The 23,072-nt window shown below is 37.0% G+C and overlaps 1 protein-coding gene across 3 annotated transcripts in view; it reads left to right on the top strand.

The window, feature by feature from the left end:
- Window positions 1–23,072, top strand: part of Tn (tripartite motif containing protein thin) — a 61,404-nt gene that overhangs the window by 18,860 nt on the left and 19,472 nt on the right. For 2 of the 3 annotated variants that reach the window (XM_071784464.1, XM_071784465.1), the window contains exons 3-7: window positions 8,679–8,860; window positions 9,739–9,972; window positions 15,002–15,351; window positions 16,717–16,992; window positions 21,454–21,778. In XM_071784464.1, coding sequence (XP_071640565.1) covers window positions 8,681–8,860; window positions 9,739–9,972; window positions 15,002–15,351; window positions 16,717–16,992; window positions 21,454–21,778 — 1,365 coding nt within the window. In that variant the 5' untranslated portion in view covers window positions 8,679–8,680. Of the gene's footprint in view, window positions 1–3,036; window positions 3,322–8,678; window positions 8,861–9,738; window positions 9,973–15,001; window positions 15,352–16,716; window positions 16,993–21,453; window positions 21,779–23,072 lie in introns of those variants that run through there. The other variant, XM_071784463.1, reaches the window with a different exon arrangement.

The raw sequence follows: 23,072 nt of genomic DNA, 5'->3' as shown, positions 1-23,072 counted from the left end.
AAACCGAAAGTTCTTCATTGAAATAAAACGACAAAGCGGCGTAAAAACACTTTACGTCATTGGCAAGCAACGGGAAGCGCAAAATCGAGGCTTGATGAGAAAGTTAAGAGCAGGAAGACGAAGTAAAAAGTCAGTGATAAATCAACAATTTCCCGAGCTCGTTTATCGTTCGTCATCCTCCGACGGATTTCGGATATGCAGATTAAAGGCTGATAATTTATGCGATAAATCAATATTTAATAATAAATAATAACGAAATGCATAAATGCTCAAAACCGCGTTGCGCCAGGATTTTATTGCTCAAGAAATAAATGTAAACAACTACCGTCGCAATCTCATAAAGTCTCAGCTCGAGGATGTAACATGTAGGTCGGATGCACTCTGGAGAAAATCTCACTGCGCGTCACGACGGTAAAAAAGAAGATTTAGGGAGTGCAGGACTGGCGACAGAACTCGCCACGGGCGGCGAGCTTAAATGCAGAAGGTCCAGAAAAACTTAGGGAGTCGGCAAACGGATTCATGATGAATATGAAACCGGAATGCGTTAAAAACTCCGTCGCCGCGACTTCATCCGTTGTGACTTTATTCCTTTTGATGAACGCGAATTTTTAACTTCACGTATCAGCACGCTCCTAACTCACATCAGCTTTATTCCATTAGAACGCTGTCGTCCGCTCCGCCGTCCGATTTGCAAACTACAAGAAATTTCGCTTACTTCGCACATGTCTCTAAAAAGTAATATTTTTTCCCTTAATTTTCTAAAGTCTTAACTTTTCACAGAGATCTGATATTAAAAGAAAAGAAATATATATGTATATAATAATGCTATTTTTCATAAAATGATTTACTAAAATCTATATATCTAATATAATAGCGGTTTTATTTAATGATAGCGTGAAAGCAAAACCTAGTTTTGCATAGAAACGCTGAATACACAGCCGCATCTGTTAGTATTCCGAAAGTTGTGCCAAGAAGTCGAGATATCTATCAGAAAATCTATTTTCCGCAGGATGCGGGCAAGGCAGAACGATGTGAGGGATGCTTTTAGGATGAACATAAGGCGCAAATGCATCGCGGGGGAAGAATACGGCGCGGGCGGTAAACGTCTCACGTAGGGAGTGGCACCTTCTGGCGCACAAAATTGTAGTTATCGTTAAATTTTCGCGGAAACGAGCTTACGGGCGAGCTTATAAACCGGCCGGATAATTCCGGCTGTAGAAAACTGTCTTGCCAGCGTGAGAAAAGCTCTGGTCGATAAACCGCTCCCGCCGCGCGCCGCTATTCTAAGATCGCGTTGAAAATAAGCGGTGCTGGATAACGCGCGAGGGCTAAATATAGCCAAGTATCGTGGTGGTCGACCGCTATTTCGTGCACGAACGTGGGGATTTTAGATCAACGATCCGCCTTCTTCCTTTTGCAATTAAAGAGTTGAACGCGACAGCAGTTTAGCTCGTTTTTTTAAATCTGCTTAAACGTTTAACGCAATATGTCTTAATCTGAATTTAATATCGTCAACTTTAAAATTGATTTTTTCTTCGTGCTCGAAAAAATGCGAGCTGAGTTATGCACTGAAATTTTGATTGTACATTCCGCGTTCATCTCTTCTAGATTTGTATTGCAGATACGGGATTTACGCGAATATAAAATTTTACGTCAACTTTTTCGGTATTTAGGGAAAGCTTATTTGGAAATGAAAGGACGGATACGATGCCCGATGTTACCGAATGTTTTCTGTCAATGGAGTTTTCTGTGTGCACGATTCGATAATTCCATCCAATCCGCAGTGCGTACAAATGGGAGCCGATCCCGCTGAAAGTCCGATTTCCTATCGATGTTTCTCTTTCCACGAGGTCACCATCCGATTATTTGGATTAGACGTCGATATGCAGCCCGAAATCGAAAGAGGAAACCGATGAGTAATATGACAATTGCCTAGGGAAAATATATTTACGGTCAACGGGCAATGATTGATGATATTTTCGTCACGCGGTTTCACCGGTTATATATTTATATCAATTGATATAAGAAAACAGTATCGCAACGTGTTTGCACCATTTGGCGCAATATTATTCGCAGCAGAGCTATTGCAGCTCGCCGCCGCGCTGGCAGATTGAATAGGAATTTCTGTTGATCCGCCCCGATGGAATGCATATTAATGTTGACATTAAGCAGGAACGATTATTAAACGGTTCTCGTTACGCATATCATGTCATTCTGTTTCTATAAAATGGATAATTGGAAATCGGCTATCGAATTCATTATTTCACGCTTGGGGGAGAACAATGCAATATCGCTAAAATTATAGTATCAGCACCAGTACTCTCTCTATACTCTATAACTATACTCTATACTACTCTATATACTCTATACTACTCTATTACGAAAATTTTTCATACTTGTTTAAGTATTGATACATTATACATGAGAGAAAGTTATCAAACGTCGAATTTCAATGTTTTACTTTGCAACTGTGATTCGACATAATCTATTGAAACCTTATTCGAAATTAATTTTTAATTTTTATTAACTTGTGATATTAGATATTACAAGTTTTTTATATTTTTCCGATTTATTATTTAATAGGTGATCGATAAAATAATATCTCTATCTATTAATATTAATGCGACTTATATAATATATACATGGTAATAAAATAGAACTAATGATACAATAATATAATATACAATAGACAATAGAGCATTTTGTAATGTGTATATTATTTTACGAACACGAAATATTATTTTACGTCCGCGAAACATTTTCAATTATTTTACGGGAAATGTAAATTGTGGAGAAGGGACACGACACGTTCGAAATTTTCCGATCGCAAATCCGTATGCTCGCTCTATGTATTTTGTGTGCTTTCCACCGAAGATCGTTCGCCGAAAACGAGCCGCCGGAAATCGAAGGTCCTTTCGGCTAAGTATAGCCCGCGCCGCGCGAGCATAAGTCTGGCCGGTGACGTCGAGAAGTGTCAGTATACTGGATCTCGTGTGGACCGACCGATTCCAGAGACGCGACGATCCAAAACGCTCTAAATAGCGACTCGCAATTGCTATCGCCAGAATTAATCTTTTGTTCGCGACGAATGCCAAGTATTTCAGGTCTTGTCATTGTCGTTGGCACCAGTCGTGACACGTGGCTGGATGATCGATAACGCCTCGTGCGAGCCGCGAGTGGAACGAGACCGAAGATCGAAGATCGAACTTGTGATCAGTCCGCGATACATCGGCGAATCGTCAACAAGAGTATAAGTGTTTTAATCCCGAAAGTGCGCTACGTTTGGATAACGTTTGTTCTTTGACTGACGAATACGAATGGGTATTTACATCTTGATTTAATCTTTAATTAATTTTATATAACGAAAGACCGTCCATCGTCGAAAATGGAAAACAGCTTTCACCTTAACCGAGTAACGAGCTTTGTTCTGTTTTTAAATTCAAATCGACAATTTCCTTTGTCGCAAGACAACGCTGAAAATCGCTCACGTGAAATAAAGATACGATGGAGATATATTGATTTAGGGAAAATAAATATACGGCAATTCTCTAATCTAAAACAGGTCGTCTTATTGTAAAGATTTAATTAAGAGATTTTTTGAGTCTGGAAGCGAAGTGCTTCAGTGTTGAAAGTGCGTCTAACTTGAATAACATGGGGAACAAATTTTAAAGGATACGTGCATCTACTCTATTTTGGTTGCAAAACGCGGAGATATGTCCAGTATTCTTAATGTCACTGTCCGCTCGAACGAAATTAGGGAGATTTATCCTCTTCGTTTGCGTTTCGGAGCAAGCGCGCCTGGGATTACGAGACATTAGTCGCTACACAAATTACGTGCTGTGCACCGCGGCGGGAGAAATTATTCGACATACCCGTCGCTCTATGAGCAATTTAGGATTCGTTGATTAGACGCAGGTGCATAGCAGATCCTCGTGATCATTCAGGATTTAGAGGGGTCATTAGGTTCACCGAATTTAGGAGCGTAATGGTTCGATCATGATAACTCAAGATTGTAAACTTATATACAAGCACTAATCTGTCGCGTTTATTTGCGCAGAAAAGCTGTCATTAGTTCAGAGATTCTTAATCTATAATTCAACCTTATCTTTAAAAAACTCTGTATGTCACCTTAAACTACGAAAACAATTTTCAAACTAATTTAAAGAGAATATTACCTAATAGTAGAAAAATAATTATAAAAAATAAATATTTAATATATATCGTATATATGTATATCGTTGTGTACATTAAAATTCAGTTATTGCTATTAATATCTCTAAATTTTAATGTGCAACGATATACACAAGTAAAATACGCAAATGATTAAAAACATATTACAAAGGCAGATCAAAATTGAATGAATAAAATGTAAAATACCAACGCACTGCGCTATTTTGGAACATTTCATGGTAACAAATGATAAATTTAGATTTCTGCGAAATGTCTCTTTCTCTCCCTCTCTCTCTCTATCTCGTAGTATTCAATTACGCCGCGTATCTTTCACGGATGTATTAGACAAGAAAAGACGACTTGAAATACACTCCTTTTGAAATGACGCCCGCAAATTCTGCTGATGTGCGCGGACAAAGGAAAAAGCTGAATCATTCGCGACGCTGTTTATTTTGCTACACGAGAATAATGATGCGCCACGTGTGCAGCCTCATTTCGTGAAAGTACGACACTCGGAATTTTCGAATCTGCATTACGCGATGCGTTCATTGTGTTTTAGCGGGTCATCTATAAACCTGATATCTGCGGAATATTACAAATAACTAAAAATATTACTAATATCGCGTTATACTATACATAGTCAGTGTTTTATTTTTCCCCGTATATATATATATATATATATATATATATATCAAATATTTATTTTACAAATTAATTTCTTTGTATAGTCTTTGCTGTTACAAATTATACTAATAATGATACACAAATGCCTTGTTTTATTACTTTTTAACTCAATATTAATATTAAAAAGAGTTAAGAATTAATTTTGGTCGATATTCTTATCATATAACTTAGCTTATAACGAGCGATAGGATTCTTTTAATTTTAAAATAATAATAATAATACATACATACAATAATATAGAAAATCTTTCTGACAGAGTCGCTGTCACAAACAATTTCATAAAAGAGATTCTTGGAGATACACGGAGTACAATCATTAACATTATTCACTGGGTATTTCCCAATCTCGAAATTATTAGACCACGCTGGGGGCTCTCTCGAAAGGCCGGAAAGTCCCCGTGATCCACCACGAAATATGATCATACAATTAAAGCGCGATGAAACGAGGACTTTAATAATGTAGGCGGATATCTCCCAAGGGAAAGAGGATAGGTTGCTCGGTGAAGTTTCGAGGTTCACAGTCAAAATGTCAGAATTAGCATCCCGTTTCATCCTCATGGCAACGCCCATGAAAGTTGCTAATACAATCGTTGCTCGCCGCCTGTTGCACCCCCAACGTGCACGCGGAGAGAAAGAGTGAGAAGGGCGAGGGGGAGAGTTCGCTTTAAGATCCAACAAGTGGTTCGTCTGAGAGTAACAATGCTTCCTAATGTACTAGCTTTTGCCATTGTGTCGGCTCGGAAGTGCGATCGGTCCTCGACGTGACGACCTTCGACGCCGGCGACGTCAGCACGGAGAGACTTGCGAAAGCCAAAACGAATTTGGCTCGACATCTAGCTACGTATTCGTTAACGTTTCAAACAATCTCTTTGAACGCCCCCCCTCCCCCCGTGTGATGTTGACGCACGCGTGTGCGTCCTCTGAATGTAGTCGGTGTTATTTAAATTCATCCGCCGTCGAGACTTAAGTGTTCGCTAGGAAGAGCCGCATGTCTTTACGTTATGATCGTTTAATTAGTCGTATTTGAAAATACCATTAAGATTTGTAGGATAAACTCGGATAAGATGGCCATAGAGGAAAGCTGGCCAACCCCATGTTTCATGGTGAGCTAGCATTGAAAGAACATAGGTTGGCCACCTTCCTTCTATGGCCATCTTACCCAAGTTTACCCGAGTTTACATTTTTAATTCATTATTAAATTAAGTTAATTGTGAAATATATGATTAAAGTGCTGCGTACATGCAAATATAACATACGTGAGCAAATTTAATTTACAAAATACTGAATCTACACAAAAAAAGTTTTGCTTAAAAATATGCGTCTAAGTTAAATATTTAACTTTAATATAATTTAAATTTTTTTAGTATGTCATTTTTGTTATAAATATAAAGATAAAAAATTTTTAATAAAATTATACAATCGTATATGTTGAAAAATACCAGTGCTAAAAAAAGTTGAGAATTTAGATGTTCTTTACTGTGCTAAAGATATCCGAAAATTTTAATAAAGTTGCAACATTTTTATTAGACCAACTTGATGACGAACAAACATTTGCGTTGGCATCGTCGGAGCGACAGAACGCCGGATGCTTTACGAGGAGTCCGGATCTGAAAGCTTGTGCCTCATGGAGTTATAATCGACATTGATTGAGTGCTTCCGTAACAGAGAAAGAAATGATATATACTTGACGAGTTTTTATAGAATTCTCAGATTTTCGATGTGCGTCACGCTCGTATAAAGTCTTTAAAATTAAATCGCACGGATACAATTTTCTAAGTAAACAATTTTGATACAAATTAATAAAGCAACAATCAGTGATTAATTATGCAAATAAAAAATTTTATAATATAACTTAAAACAATGTTTAATAATTCTGATACAAGAAATACATCAGATTTAATATTTTTGTTCTATTATAATATCTAGAAAAAAAGGAGAGAGAAGGGATTTAATTAGAAAAATAGAAAAAGAGAGAGAAGAAAAATGTAAAGAGTAGAAAAAGAGACAGAATTATTATTAATTTATTTAAATATGTGCTAAACGTTACGATTAAATCTATATCAGATCTAGAATAATATTACAAACAGTATTTTTGCTGTAAATATGCATGGTGCTAAATAAAACATTCACTTCGCGTTAATCGAGATTATCTTGCCTACTATGCGACTCGTACAAGCACGATTAATTAATTCGTGAATTGCATTGGTAATCGTTCACTCATTAGCGACGTTCAAATATTTATTACGGTTGCCGCGGTTTCCGATCTGCAATTCTACTCATTTCAATTTGAACATTGCAGCTGGTTGATAATATATCACAATCTGATATTATTAAGCGTGACGGTTACATTTTATCTAAATTTCTATATCTAAATTTCGACAATTGGGTAATGCATTTATCGTGTTATTGTTATTTTTAAAAAGATATTCACAGTTGAATTATATGATTTATAATCTTAAGTTGCTCAGATTACGATAACAAATTTTATATTGATAAATATTTAAAATTATAATTATTATTCTTACCGGAGCTTCTCTCACACATCGAAAGTTCTTATGAGTTTTGCTCATAAAAAAAATAATCAAATTATTGAACAAAAAATAAGATTCTTTAATGCACTCTGCGCTCTGCAACTACGATTTAATTACAAAAAAGTTTCAGCATAATTTGCGTCGCGAGAAGTTTTCAGGGTTGCCTCTTGAGTTCACCCATCTCTTTACAAATTTACGCTGATGATGCATCGTGTCTTAAAATAGAAGTCCAATGACTCCACAAAGATCTTGACATTGTCTTGGCACTAGTGTAGTATATTGAAAAAAGAATCACGAAATTGTTCTTACGCCGTAAAATTTGAACATTGATTTCGTCACGATTTAATTATTGAATGTAATTGCTAATTAGCGATACAATGAATTAATTATTTTGTAAGTAGGATGTATACAGATATATAAATGCATGGTAAATGCAGATTGGCCAAATTAAGCCATTAATAAAACAATGTAATCGATAATATTAAAAATGAATTAAAAATATTACATAAAGCAGTGTTATATATTTGTAATTCCGCTTATTTTTTAAGTTCTGTCACGAACTACATGGCTGAGAAGAATTTCTATTACTATGAATGTATAAATATCGATCCAGTCACATACTGATGCAAGAACACTATCAACTGCTGTTTCCGTGCAATCGTTTAACACGTGGCTGGATGAACAAGATTTTGGCAGCATTTGAATTTTGAAACACTGTCCGGTTACAGTCGATATACTCGTATAATCTATTTATTAACTATGACGATGTTGAGATAGAATGGCGCAAGATATTAAAACGCATTAAAACATCCTCGCATTCGCATTAAATTATTTCTTTTAATAAGCTTTATTAAAATATACTTTAATTTTAATAAGCTTATTAAAATATACTTTACGATAAAATACTATTACGGTAAAACAAATCACATCAACATTAACGTTGATAATCTACTTTTAGGGATGAAAGAGAAAGAGAAAATGAGGATTTTCGTAAAATATATATAATATATTTAAAAATACTTGTAAAGCATTGAATATGAAACAAATGTTTATGACATTTACGTCATATTTTTTGTAGAAAAATATAATTTGTTAGATACATTTTTATATCGTTTTACATTTACAATATAAAACAAAAATGTATATTAGAATTCTGAATCAATTCGGTACTGTCAAAGAATTGAATGTTTGAACAACATCGTAACAGCATACACGTAACTTGTCCTATTTTATAACACCAATTAATCCTATGTAAAACACAGGTAAGATTGAAAATAAATTTTCTTCTTTTTAGGCATGGAGCAGTTCGAGCAGCTGCTAACCTGCGCGATATGCCTGGATCGATACAGAAATCCAAAGCTCTTGCCATGTCAACACAGCTTTTGCATGGAACCGTGCATGGACGGCCTTGTCGACTATGTTCGTCGACAGGTCAAATGTCCGGAATGTCGTGCCGAACATCGTATACCATATCAGGTAAATTATATCTTAATTGTATTAAAATATATAATTGCTATATAAAGCTCAGAATTGTTAAAAATATTTTTTAAGATTAAAAGAAATTATTTACTTCGTGTCTCTCTGGCCTCGATTAATTACACGTCGAAATAAATTGTCTAAATCGAAATAAATCTGTCCGCGACTTGTTTTGTCGCAAAACGACGCAGTTCGCCAGCTATTACGTGTCGCTTTATCAAGTTTATGTCTTTAATATATTTGCTGTGCGATCGGACAATAATGCGAACAGGAGAAAAACCGATCTATGTTTTGTCGCACAAATTAAATGTTACTCTGTGCGTGTCAGAGTAACCCGATGCGGCGTTACGGGTAAGCTCATCTTTATTCAACGATGAATCCAAACGCGAGAGGATTCTCATTAAACTCAGTGTATATTCTCGCGTTTCGTGCTAATGTCGTCTTCGAACTGGTCTGTCTTTTTTTCCAGAATAATCAAACATAGTTACGTAAGCAGTAGCAGAATTCCAAAATGTTTTCGGTTGCGATTGCTGCATAATCATTTATACAATTGTATTTTGAGAAGAAATTGAATAGTCTCAGAAAAAAAATACGTTCGCATAGACAGTTTTTTCAGGACGATATTTAACAACCGCGTCTCATGATAGTAGTAATTCATCCATTTTGACACAGATTAGTAGACGAGCTTCACTCGTATAATATTAGTAGCTTCACTCGTATAATATTAACGTTAAAGGAGCGTCAAGCGCGCGTTGTATAATTAATTCGCGGCATTATTCGTGCGGTGCACCGATTCTGGTCCATTAATAAGCGACATACTCGGTGCACATACGTGTATTACAGGCGTTAATCAAGCCGAATACACATTCTATTTGTAGGGCGTGCAAGCCTTTCCGACCAACGTGACACTGCAGCGATTCCTGGAATTGCATATCGAGATCACGGGGGAGCTGCCGGACCCGACTAGCGGTCAGACTATGGAACGCTGTGGCGTTTGCTCCGAGAAAAGTTACTGTCAGCTGTGCGTGCACTGCGAGAAGAAATGCTGCCCCGAGTGCAAGGACGCACATATGGATATCCTGAGACGCGAAATTGCGCGCATCAATTCTCAGGTACAGCAGTCATTTTCTTACGCGATTACCGCAAATTTGAAGAACTGGAGAAAGTTGAAAAAAAAGTTAGAGCAATTGAAAGTAATTAGAATCCTGGAAAAATATAATACAGATTATTAATTAATTACTCATTAATATGTCAGAGATATTTATCGATATCGCCGATACCGCGCAAATCAATTATTAATGCTGCGACCGTGAAGTAAAACGATAAATTCTAATATTCCTCTTTATTATTGCTGTTTATGCAACTACCGATGTCGATCAAGTTTTCCTAATCTTACTGTTTGAAAGGCAAGCCTGCGCCATGAGAAATTTGGTTGTACCGATCGTAGAAACTAATTTAACCGGCTCCATAACTAATTTTCTCTTCGGCTCGACGGTTAGACGTTGTAACGCATTTAGGAAAGCGAGAACTGTTGTGTTACGGTATTCGGTATCGGGGTGTACTTTAAATTCGTTACGTTGTGCCCTTCGGCGTCCCAACGGAAAATTTATTGCCGCGCAACTTCGCGCATTGCAATTAACCGTGTACGATAGGGACGTACGTTGAAACAAGATTGCAACCTAGATTTTTCGCTCTACGCTGACGGCGTGCGATATGAAACCGTTAGTTGAATTCGATAACGCAACACAGACATCGACTAAATACGAAATAAGATTATTGATTGTTAATTAAATAAAAAGTTTGGAAGCGATTCCAACGACTACTCTTTATATCACTAAAATGCAAAGAATTTAAATTTCAATTTCAGTTATATCTCAAAATTGTAATCGTATAAGAATTATCACATATATTTAAAAAAATCAGGATATTATGTGTTTGAAAAATTAATTCACGCGTGCAATAATTCGGGAGTCTAAGACCATTTAAATGAAATAATAGGAGATATAAATTTTAAGATAACAATTTAATTAAGAAAAAGAAGCTGTAACTGTTACATGCTGAAATTTATTATTTGATAATTCTGCATCAAGAACATTACGAGACTAATTGTATTCATTGAATGGGATAATGTCCGCGATCATGCGAATTCGCCGTATGTCTCCAGGAGCACCCCGGTGAATCACATCTATTCCGAGTGACGGAATAAACTTCGAGGCGCGATCGTCTTTGAGACAGTCCAGATACACCGAGATTGCACTTCGACAAGCGGGATATCGCGTACAGATTCGCGAACACAACAATTTCAACGATCAAAGTTGTTAACATGAGTCTGTCGAATCTGTCAGATCTTCCTCTACTCTATACTATCGAAATTGCGCGCGCGTGCCTGAAATATGTGTCTGTTCTCCCCGTTCAAATGTCCCGAGAATCGATGCTGATTGTCGTTTATATTTTATTATGTTTCACGGTTATATATGTATATTTAGAAGCCTGGGCGTGGATCGATCAGACGAGGCAGATAATAGGAAAACGCGTTATCTATGTGTCATGAAATAATTCTGTGCACTTCTTTTAAATTGTTACGAATTAAAAAAAATGCATGCATCTTTCTTTGTCAAAATTTTAATTGCAAAATTTTGCTGCTTAAGTATTTGAACATTATAAATAATTACGTAAAGTCGTAAAATATTATAATAAATTTTTCTAGAAGAAAGATAATTGGCTGTGATAATTGGCAATAGAAATGCGTAGATGAGAAGCAGCGCGAGGAATCTAGGACGCCTGGTATACATGAGCTTTCTGTCTTTTAATTACGTTAATTTATTTACTGCACGGAATAAATACAAGTTTTATACTCTTTGTGTATACAGCCGTTCATATTTTATTTCTACGCCTTGTTTACATTTTCCACGATTTAATTAGTTAATGAACAAATTCCAGCGCCGTGAATCTTTTTGAAGGCGACTAATAAATCGGTGGGAGCTTCGAACGGCATAGGATGAATGTTGCCGGTTTTAATTAGTTAACAACCGGACTTCCGTGTCGCGAGGCTTTCAACCACACAGTTGATTCTCTAATGCGCCGAATCTCATTATTGTATGGACATGCGATTGTACTTGGAAATCTGCGCGGCAAAATATGCACTGTTTGAGCCGCACGAAATGGCTAGGCTTAATTAATTTTTATTACCTTCGATTTAACAGATGTCACGGAATATCGCGAAAATGTACGCGTCGTGCTTTGTGCACATAAAAAGCGACAAAGAATAATTATTTTTAAAGGCAACCAAGAGAGGAAAAAAAGTTGAACCATTCGTTCCGTGAAACAGCGTGTAAAATAATCCCGCTTTAAAAAGCTCGTTTTATTTATTTTAATAGCACCCGATTTAATCAATTTGAAAAGAACTCGCGCAATGTTCCATTTACAGTATAACACTTCGTAAAATTGCGTTTACGCTCAACGCATCGAAAAGAATGATATTTTTGGACATTTTTATTCTATATAAAACGCACGCGAAAGAGATATGTACCGTATCTATCGTTTATCGCGTGTAATTTAAGCCATTAATACAATTTCTATCCTGCATTCCGGAAAATTTCATTGATTATCGTATTGCGCGGGAGCAACAAATACTTTCCGTACACGCTTATTCGGCGCGTGCACAATATCCTGTTCAAAAAATTTGATTTATTTATCTTAATTGTTCGCGATTTAACCGATTTATACAATTTCAAGCGCCGCACGACAGGCCATAAAATCTCACTCGAAAATAGCATCCCACGGCGTTTCGAGGAGCGCATAAAAGCCTCGGGTCTCGTCGAACGGTGAAATAAACGCGACGGAGCACGTATGATAAAATCACCGATGCAACTCGTCCTCGCCACGGCGTAAGAAATTATGATGCTAATGCACCGAAATACCCCCGCGAATGCATTCACGTCCCTTGCACTTTTCTCTAACTCCCGGCAGAATAATAGGACGGTTTTCCCGCGATTTTCCGGATTTATTCCGTAAACCGGGCACGATTCCGTTCCCGTCGTCGTACGGAAAAGAAATGTACCTAACGATATACAATTTATATACACGGTACCTTCCTCATGAATGTACATTACAAAAATATTCAGATCACGGCAACTCTTGTAATATTTTGACTCACCTTCCTTAATAGTTATCACGACAATTTTTTTTACGTTAGATTTGTCATTTACGCAATTTTCTGCAACATTTACGTTTTCCTGAAACACGTTGATGGTGAGAAGTATCCATTAATTGTTATCTCTTTTAACGGTATCTACGTATACGATCAATTCGCGTTATGTTACCAATTCGCCATAGATATTTGCGGTCGGATCGTAACTGCACACGAAACAAACCTTCCGATCTGAATCGATGACAATGCCAATACCCACGAATTTCGAGTCTTCCAAACCAATTGAGTGAAATTACGCACGTATTTCAAATTTCTTGGTCGCGGCGCGTCGTAATTGTAATACCTGTTCTCTTGATAATGCATTGCATACCGAAACATCTAATGAATTGATTATTGCGGAAAGGAAAAAAACTCAATCTTTTCACGCGCAGCTGGAAGGTTAAATTATCTTTTCTTTCAGAGATTGTATTAATATTGAATACATATTGCGTAATCATTAATTTCTAAATAAAAATAGAAATTATAATTGTTGTGAAAGGAATAATTGTAAACATTTTCTTTTTGGTCTTATCATGCTTTTGCAGAAGTTATTTCTTCTTTTATATTTGAACATGTAATAATTGACTCTCAAAGTTTTTTCTACGCATTTATTAGAGTGCAACGGATTAATGTAGATATCACGATCCATATTCAAGTCACGCAGTTTCTTTTATTTACGTTATTTTCCATCTATGTCAATATCTGTTGTGCAAAACTGTAACCAATATTCTATTGGTTTTTCGGGTTGCATTTTCCAATTCAGATCTCTGCTGAAACCACGCATATATTTTCGCAGTATTAAAGCTTTTTGTACAGAGCTCCGCTTCTTTTCTCCTCTTCAATAAACTCTTCACCAATCGCTAAGCATGCTCCCTCAATTTTAAACATAAGGTACATAAGATGTCTAGAATATAATAACTTTTTCATATTTTTCCAGCATTATTTATTGCTATATTATAAGGTTCGTACAATGAATTTTACGTGATACAGCTAGAACTATAAACCACAGATTCTGTAAAATTCCTGGACAAATAATTTGCGCCGAATAAAAGGAGCTATATCTTGTTTTTTCTCTTGTTTGCAATAGCAATCGTGAATAATTCAATATTGATTGCATATCCTGAAAATATTTTTTACGAATAATCTCCTTCTAGAATATAATTTTAGGAAAAATTTCTCGATAGGGAGAAAAACTTTATTAATTTGGATCAGCGCTAACCCATGTCAATACATGGACAGCATAACATGAACAGCATAATTACATTTGGCTTATATACGGCTATGAAAATTTAGTGCTCTTTCATAGAGCATAAAACATATAACGTAAAACTGCGGATCTCTTTTAGAGCCTTACAGTAAGATATTTATGAGTCCAAACTGTTTATTATTTTAACTAAGTTCACTTCGCGTTCATTTAGGCCTTCACATACGTATCTAGGCCATGCAGTTATAGCATAACTATAATGAAGCCTAAATATAATCGTCGATACGTTTGTTTGCCCTAAAAGCATCATCTGAACCGAGAAATTTTAGTTTATGTGAAAGCAAGCGCTTTCATATATGATTTCAAAAATATCAGGAATAAAAATGGAACGTTTATCGAAAGCAAACTTCCATACCTATATGATTCCAAAAATATTAGGAGTAAAAATAAGAAAAATTCGGAACATGTAAATGATATCGTATAACTTAACGCTTTTATTTTTGCGCTATTATTCCCTTTAGTCACGTATTTCCTTTTTATGCGTTACCAATATTTCTAAGCGACTGAATTTGCGTAAACGACCCTTTAAATCTACATTAACGATAGCGACAATTAGACGCGCTTATTCACGCCCACTTTCCATTTGCATAATCGATATTGCAATTGCGATATCGCAGCGCGCTTAGGCTTAACGCGGAATTGCATTTCCGACTTGTCAAACCCGGGTGCACCGGTGGTGCGTTTACAGGTACGCAGGGGGCTGCACAGGCTGCAGGACGCGCTGGCTCTGGTGGAGAAAAACACGTTGGGCCTGCAGACAAACTGCGCCTCGGTCGCCGAAGAGGTGGACGAGATTTATCGGAGGCTGAGCAAGGCTTTGAAAGACCGTACGGAACATCTGCGTAACGAGGTCGATCGATACCTCGGCACCGAGCTCAGAGGCCTGATTCAGCTCAAAGAGAATCTCGAATTGGAAATCGCGAATATCCAGAGCAACTGCGATCTGGCGGAGGCGCATATAAACGAAAATGTGCAGTGGGACGACGCCGAGCTCCTGGACACAAAGGAGCTCTTCCTGCGTACGGTGGAATTTATCAGGTTTGTTGCCCTGTAATCTCCCTTTTTCCTTTCGACGCCCGCTCGTTAAACCCCGCCCGCTCGTAGCCTTGTACGATTTATTATCGGCTATCTATTCTGCGGTCTCCCCCGTTTTTTTTTTACGACGTAGGACTAAAAAGAAATCGTTAAATGAACGGTTTCGTCTCCCCCACGAGCTATTTTATTTCAATTATTTCGGATCTCGTAGTGATGCTTTACCACTTCGACTCTATCTATTTTAATTTAATAGCTCCCACGTTATTTCGTAAAATTATCATTGTCACGTTGTTTTCTTTTTAACGGTTTGTTTGTCGCAATTATGTTTAACCGCGAAGGAGAAAAAATTGCATTTACCGTGTTTACCATCGAGGAAAAAACATTTGTTTTTCATGATAAAATATTATTTTCTGTTTCTCTACAAAATACAATTACAATCGTTAAAAAATTGATAATCTGCCTCTCAGGCACGCGACATAATAAATAAACATAAACCTCCAGAATAAAAAACTCGATCGTAATTTGAACGCTGTCGAGATGAACACGTCGATATTGGCAGCAGCCATACGTATTCCAGTAGAGATTCGTGATAATAGCATTGCGGGTGTAGCGGAAATCCGGCGTTGGGTAATGTAATTAACGTTCAACATTACTACGCACACCATTATGAAATATGTAACGCGAGCAAAATCTGCCGTAAATCACAGACGCAAATCGTGCCGCATAACAAAATTATACGTTCATTAACTCAAGTACAATAATCATGTTACGCAAACGACAAAACATCGAAGGGCGTATATTTCAATTGCGGAAATGGTTGTACCTAAAATCGCACGAGCGCAATACCTCGATAAGATAATGCACTTCGTCAGTAATTAACATTGTCGAATTAACGCTGCAATGAATTTCAAAAGCACGCGTTACTGTATGCTCTCACGCGTATATATGCTAAATCGAGATGTGAAGTTGTGCAATTTTTTCCAGTACGTGATTTAAATGGAATCACTGCGCCGTATCAAAATTCTAGTGCAATCAAGTAGATGCGCTCGGTATTGAGAACAATGCCGTTAGCGATACAATTTCAGAGTTTTTAAAATTATTTCTATTTATATCAAAGGATCCTACATGAAAATGAAAACATGCAAAGTTGAAATTTATCGCGTCTTAATCACACTCGGTATAGAAATATTTTTATCGTAATATTACGTAATGATAAGAAGATTAGTATTTCTCCATTATAATTTCTTTCGACTTTACACAGTACAATCCGCGATATAATTATTATCGATTTTGCGAAACTTAATTCGCACAGTTAAAGCGGTCTGTCATATCTCTCGGCGAATGAAGATGAACGATTGTTCTCCGCAGGAACTTCGAATACGAGGCGGGGGATTACAACCGACGAGTCCGCTTCGTGATGGCTCACGATCCGAATCAGCTTGTCCTTCACGTGGCGGGTTACGGCGAATTGAACATTAAACCGGAAAGCGGAAGCGGCGGATTGCTGGGGAGCTCCAGCAGTTTAGCCCCACCGGTGGGTTCGCCTGGTCTTATGAGGAGCAAGAGCGATCACCGTCTCGCCTCGCAGTACAGGCAGCAAGAGGAGGAACGGCTGGCCAGGAATCGATACGTTCCCGAATACGAGTAACTATCGCTACATCTTACGTCTTTCTTCTCGAGTGCTCTATCTAGTATATCCAAGTATTATTCTCCAGTATCACGAACGGTTATCGCTCGGTATTACGAAAAATCAATTGCTTTTATCGCCATTCTAAACATCGTTTGTTTGCGAATATGAGTTGAACCTTATCGTATCATTTTTATTTTGTAATATTGATTTACAGAAAAATATTAGGGCAATTAATTTATTTTTTTATTGTATTCTGTATATACTTGCCGTAAAACGCTACTACATTTCTTGATATTGCAGCAGTAATATGGTCTTATAAAAATGATGTAAATTTTTCCGAAAGTCAATATCATACATGTATGTACTTCGTAGAGTTGGGGAATGCGGAATACCGGTTAGGGAGATAAAACCGTTCGGCGCGAAATAGAACTTTTTTCAGAAAAGCTACTTATGTAAGCTTTGATTTTTAGACCAGTACCAGTCTAGGTAGATTATAAAAATAAATGTTCCGAGGCGGAGAAAAACCATTTCTTTCGCTATTTATCAGTGAGATCAATTTGTCTCGGAGGCGATTAAAAACAAGACAGTCGATGGAGACGAGAAGTGTCCTTGGATCGTTGGACGACCTGAGATCGAGCGCTACTCCTTAATTTATGGTGCCGAGATTCAGTCTGTTTTCGAAACGATAAATCAGCCGTCGCGAAAATTCGCAGTCTTATTTACGGGACGGGACGTATCGCGCTGAGATGACCGTGAACAATTGCGACCGATATATTTCTTCGAAAATCGAACCGTGGGATAAAAGCGTTCCGGGCACGCGCGCCACGTTTTATTGTTTATTGCTACGAAGGTGTAACAGATACCGTACCCGATAGTACGAGTACCGTGGCTTTTTACTGCAAGACGCTAGATAATGGAACGTATTAATATTCTGTTGGCGCAACAGCACGAATGGCGCAGGTATGCCATCAGTTCGGCGCGCAACGATGATTGGTACGTGCCTAGCAAGAGTTTCTCACAAGTCCGGGAGGGACGTATTTACGGTGCAGTTAAGCCAATCGGGTTAATCGAGAAATATCTTTAATCATATCCGTGCTTTATCGAACCCTTACAATTTCGTCGAACATGTTGACTTTGTTCGGATTTAATCTTGCTAGCAGTTTTTTTATTGCACCCTTTATAACGTTAATTATTTTTGAAATTACAATTTTCACATGTCCCTCACACACATGACGTATTACGTAATACATATATGTCCATTACTATTATTAATTTTAATGACACGATGTAGGGTCGCGATATAGGGAAAAATATTGCATTTTAATTATTATATGCTTCAATGTTTGACGAGAAGTATATTTTGGCAGAAAATATAATAATTTTAATCGACGGCCAATGAAAATTTTCGAACGTATCCATTAATATTCACTTAAAAAGGCTCGCATTGAAATGACCACAAAACTTTTGCATTCCAATACACTAAATTTATATATTAATTATGCGTTGAAAATTTGCTGTAAAAAATTTTATCGTATTTCGAAGCACCGTCAAAGAAAAGTGCACTTTCTGAAATACCTCGCATGTTTATTCCAGCGTAAGTTATAAATACTCGTGGTTTCGGTATCTTCTCATTTTCTGCATCTTTCCTTTTCTCTCTCTCTCTCTCTCTCTCTCTCTCTCTCTCTCTCTCTCTCTCTCTCTCTTTCTTTTTCTCTTTCCTTCTATTCCGTCTCAAAGGTACCTTCAACTTGGAATAGGCGCGTCGGGTTTAATTGCTGCCTGTTTCATGCAATGTCGGTCGTTAGAACCTCTCGCTGGGCCGTTTTATTAAGCGGCCTCGTCAAAATGTAAATTAAATGCTTTAGGTACGCGCGAGCACGTACTTTTTAGTAATTAACGCTCTCGCATATTGCAAAGACCTACTTCGCATGCGGGGAATCGCGGGGGCTGTCCTGCCCCCGTGCCGTGTCTATATTCCATTTGTTATATAATTACGGCAATCATGATCGTTTTGTGCGATTATTAGAGAAAATACCATTATTTCCCGTGAAGGTCTCATCAATTTGTCGGTCGCGCTCGAACCAGATATCGCTCGAATTGTAAATGAATCTCGTGCGATGCATTTTCCACTGTCCGCGAAACGTGCGCGCGCTGCGGTGTTTATTTTTGACACTTGCCTTGTGATATTCGAGTGAAAATTCCATTATTCGTGCCTTTTTCACAATACGTTCTGAAAAGCACGCGTTTGAATCGTTCTCTTTTTTTTTTTTGCGTCACGTGAAAAGCTGAAATATACAAACGGTCGTTATTGTCGTCGCAATTTCTGGCGTGTGTTCTTTGCCAGCGTTTTGAAGCGTGACAACGCCTGATATCATATCACGGAAATATAGCTAAATGGTTAAGTGCCTAAAATCGATAATGTTCTATGATACAGCAAATAGTGCAAATGCAGATAGACGGATTAAAAAGTCAAGAGATTTTATATGTCATATGCATGCATATATGTTTTATTTATATAGGTATATATATCTTTATATAATTGCAGCAAATATAGAATTATATGTATATTACTTGAGGTGAGATTTAAAGTCACATATTATAAGTAAAATTGGTGTTTAATTATATTAAAATACCGGTAATTTATTACTTATATTTAATAATTCAATAATAGTACTAATTTTACATTTCACAATTTTTATAAATCAAAAAAATAGAACATATTTTAATATATTCTAAATGAATTGTCTAATTTATATAAATATAAAAAATATTATTAATAACGAAATATTATTGTATAAATTTCCTTGATACAATATCGTGCTCTTAAAACAATACTTTAAGAAAAAGCCATTGTTTGTTGAGGGATTCTTAAAACTCTCGCTGAAAAATGCAAGACGTTAACTTTTTTAATAACTGCGTCCCTCAGATCTGAAAGCGGTCAACTCTCAAAGCTCGCGTCTAATTATTTATCTTTGACCATCCGCTTCGAGCGGATTTTATTGCAATCCGTGAACAAGGTTACTTCTCACAGAGGATTTCGTGGAACGCGATATTGCAATTCCTCCGACGGATTGCTGACGCTTCAAACTGACTTTGATTAAAAGACTGACGCATATACTGATTTTTTTACTGGTTTTCGACGAAGCCCATTATTGTATAGAGTGAGTATATATCCTGTTTCAGAGTTTATCTATCTATTGATTTTTCGGTACACGTACAGCTAATTAACCTGCCACAGTCTCGTAAATCGATTAGTAAAGAACATCGGTTTTTCGCGATTTACTGATCTCGATAAGAAAACAGCGTACTAACTTTCTCAATTTTTTAAATTCTAATTATAACAACGCACACGTTATAAATTAAAGGCTTTTTGTTAGATACAAAATTTAAACATGTTCTTTAATTAAAATTTGTTATTTAATTCTTTTTATTAAATTCTTAAATACTTTTAAACGCTCTTACAATTGATATTAACGCACCACACTTCATTGTTAGATTAAAATTCAATTTACAATTTTTAATTAAAATAATTTTTACATTCTTTTATTGTTGGAAGACATATGGCACTGTAGCTGACAGCGTTGCTTGACGTTTAAAGAGTTAAAAGATTAGGGGGAAAATTCGGTAGAATCTATCAGCGAGCTTTGAGGGAATATCGGAGATGATATGGGAATAGAAGATGGAGATCCCCTAATATCATTTCGTCCTGTCATCGGCAATCCTCCGAACGTCCTCTCGAATCGAACTGAGATAATCTGACTATAAAGCAGGTCGCGTTTCAACCTAGGTAGGGCTTGTCATTGGGCTCCCTCCCCTCCTTGTCGTAATTTCAAGTGACATATATCAAAGGCACGTGTTCTTGCGAAATCTGCCCGCATGAATGATAAGTTGTTGTCTGCCTTTAGGGAGAAGAGAGATTTTTTTTTATATTTACATAATCTAAGTTGATACTCGTGTCTGACCTTTGACTGACTTGATCTACTTATACTGTGTCCAATAATATCCAATATAAAGTAGCCACATCTTAAAGTCTTTTCTCATATATCTAATGTTAAATAAGATGATACTATTAATACTATTTATCAAACATTTTTATTCGAAAGCATATTTGCTAGCATATTAACCGAGCAATGTCTATTAAGGATTAATACAGTAATATTTCACTCCAAATGTTCTGTAATTTTTTAATCGTTGCCATTAAGTCTTACTACAGATCAATATCATAAAGGTTCTTAATCTGAGATTTGACAAGAAACACTTATTCTTCGCGATAAGAAACATCTAGGATTATTTATTCCATTTATATAAATTATCGATCGTTTTCAATTAGCGGAAACGGATGGTTAATGGCGTAAGGAGAAATCACTGTCGGTGATTTCTCCAGATTCAGAATTACTTTCTCGGCAACGGCCCTAATTAATCGACGTCGTCGCAGTACGCGTGTGTATGCGTGTGTGTGTATATGTGTGTGCCAGGTACGACGCGCCGGAGTACGAGGTGCCCAGGAACAAGTCCAGGTACAGGAGTCGATTTATGCGGCATCGGGACGGCGACGATTCCGACGGTGACTCCAGGTCGACGGTGAGATTCACGTCGGCGCCGCAGGAGTCGTCTGGCCTACGGGAACGAGTTCTGGACACGGAAGACGCCGCGCGCGGTCCCCTGTCCGGTATATTTCGCCTGACGGATTCGCCGCGGGTCATGAAGAAGTTGCAGGAGTCCGAGCGTGCCGGCAAGAGGAAGAAGGAGGAGCCGGCGAGTCAGCCCGTGTCGCAACCACCACAACCACCTAAGCCACAGGTTAGAGCAGCACGTTTCTGACAGCTTAGACGTTAAGGTCTTCAAAGCTAAAGTGGGTCAAGGTCCAAAATTTAGTTGCGCTTTCGTATCTGAAAATTGATCTTAGATCTTGCAGATAATACTTTGCAGATTAAAAACCTGATCTGTTTTAGCTCTGAACTTAGTTTGTTAGTTTGAAACTATTTAATGGTGTATAATACATTGCCCATTACAAAACATACCGGTGCGCTTAATTCGGAACAAAAGAAATATGAATTTAATATTCAGATCGGATTAAATGGCGAAGAAGAATTAATTTGCTGTCTAATCTCGATCAAAGTAATTATCGATTTGCATGAATTATATTTAATACGGTGGTTTGTTAACAAGAATATGAATAATATAATCGCTGTACTTGGTAAGTATATATTCTACATATTTCTTTATTTCTATGGTAAATAATTAATTATCTGTCAAACAAAAATCGATACGTTAAAATTATTATTAATAATGCAAATATTTAAAATTATAGTACGTTTTTATTTGACAAGCTCAACGCGATGTTCTCGTAATAAAATATAACGAGGATGCTCCGGGATAAAAAGTTATGATATATCATAAATATATACAGCTCTCGTTGCTAATAAAAATTCAAGGTGACAGGCGTAATCCAGATAGATTTCCTGTATGCATACGAAATATATTTTTATGTTATACATGAATTCTGTATATATAAAGCCTCTCTCAACCCTTCGTATATAAGCCATCTTAGGTCGCTCAGTTCTTATATTGGGATATCGATTTGCTTCCCTCGACGCCAACTTTCATAAACATCCGCTATTTTGATAGGCTTCGTATTAAAAACGTGACTGTTCTTAACACAGTGCTATTATTTCGGTAATGTGTACTTGAGTCGAAAAATCTCTGCAAAATTAAAGCGATGTAGATAATGCCGAGAGAAATATATGAACGCGGTTGTTGATAAGAGTGACACTGATACATTGCTTCGCGTGACAACAACAATTTTAAAAAAATTCGCATCAATAGATTCGTATACCAATCGACAAATAATCCTCGACGGACATCCGTGTTTTTTTATCGATGTAACACATGGTTACACTATTGACCCATTTATTTTTCCTCCCTCGACGTTCATATTTTAAATGTTGATGCAGCACGGAGCTCAGTTGATTGAATCGGACAATCGAGCAATCGTCCGGCATCTATATGCAAATCCACTAGCCGGCGTAAATTTTTTTACGCCGAAAAATGTACATCCTCTACAGAGAAGCGTATCAGTGAATTTAATCGCCGT

This window comes from Temnothorax longispinosus, chromosome 7 (genome assembly GCF_030848805.1).
Source record: "Temnothorax longispinosus isolate EJ_2023e chromosome 7, Tlon_JGU_v1, whole genome shotgun sequence".
NCBI lineage: Eukaryota > Metazoa > Arthropoda > Insecta > Hymenoptera > Formicidae > Temnothorax > Temnothorax longispinosus.
The sequence above is the reverse complement of the archived record's forward strand: the minus strand, read 5'-3'. Positions and strand labels throughout refer to the sequence as shown.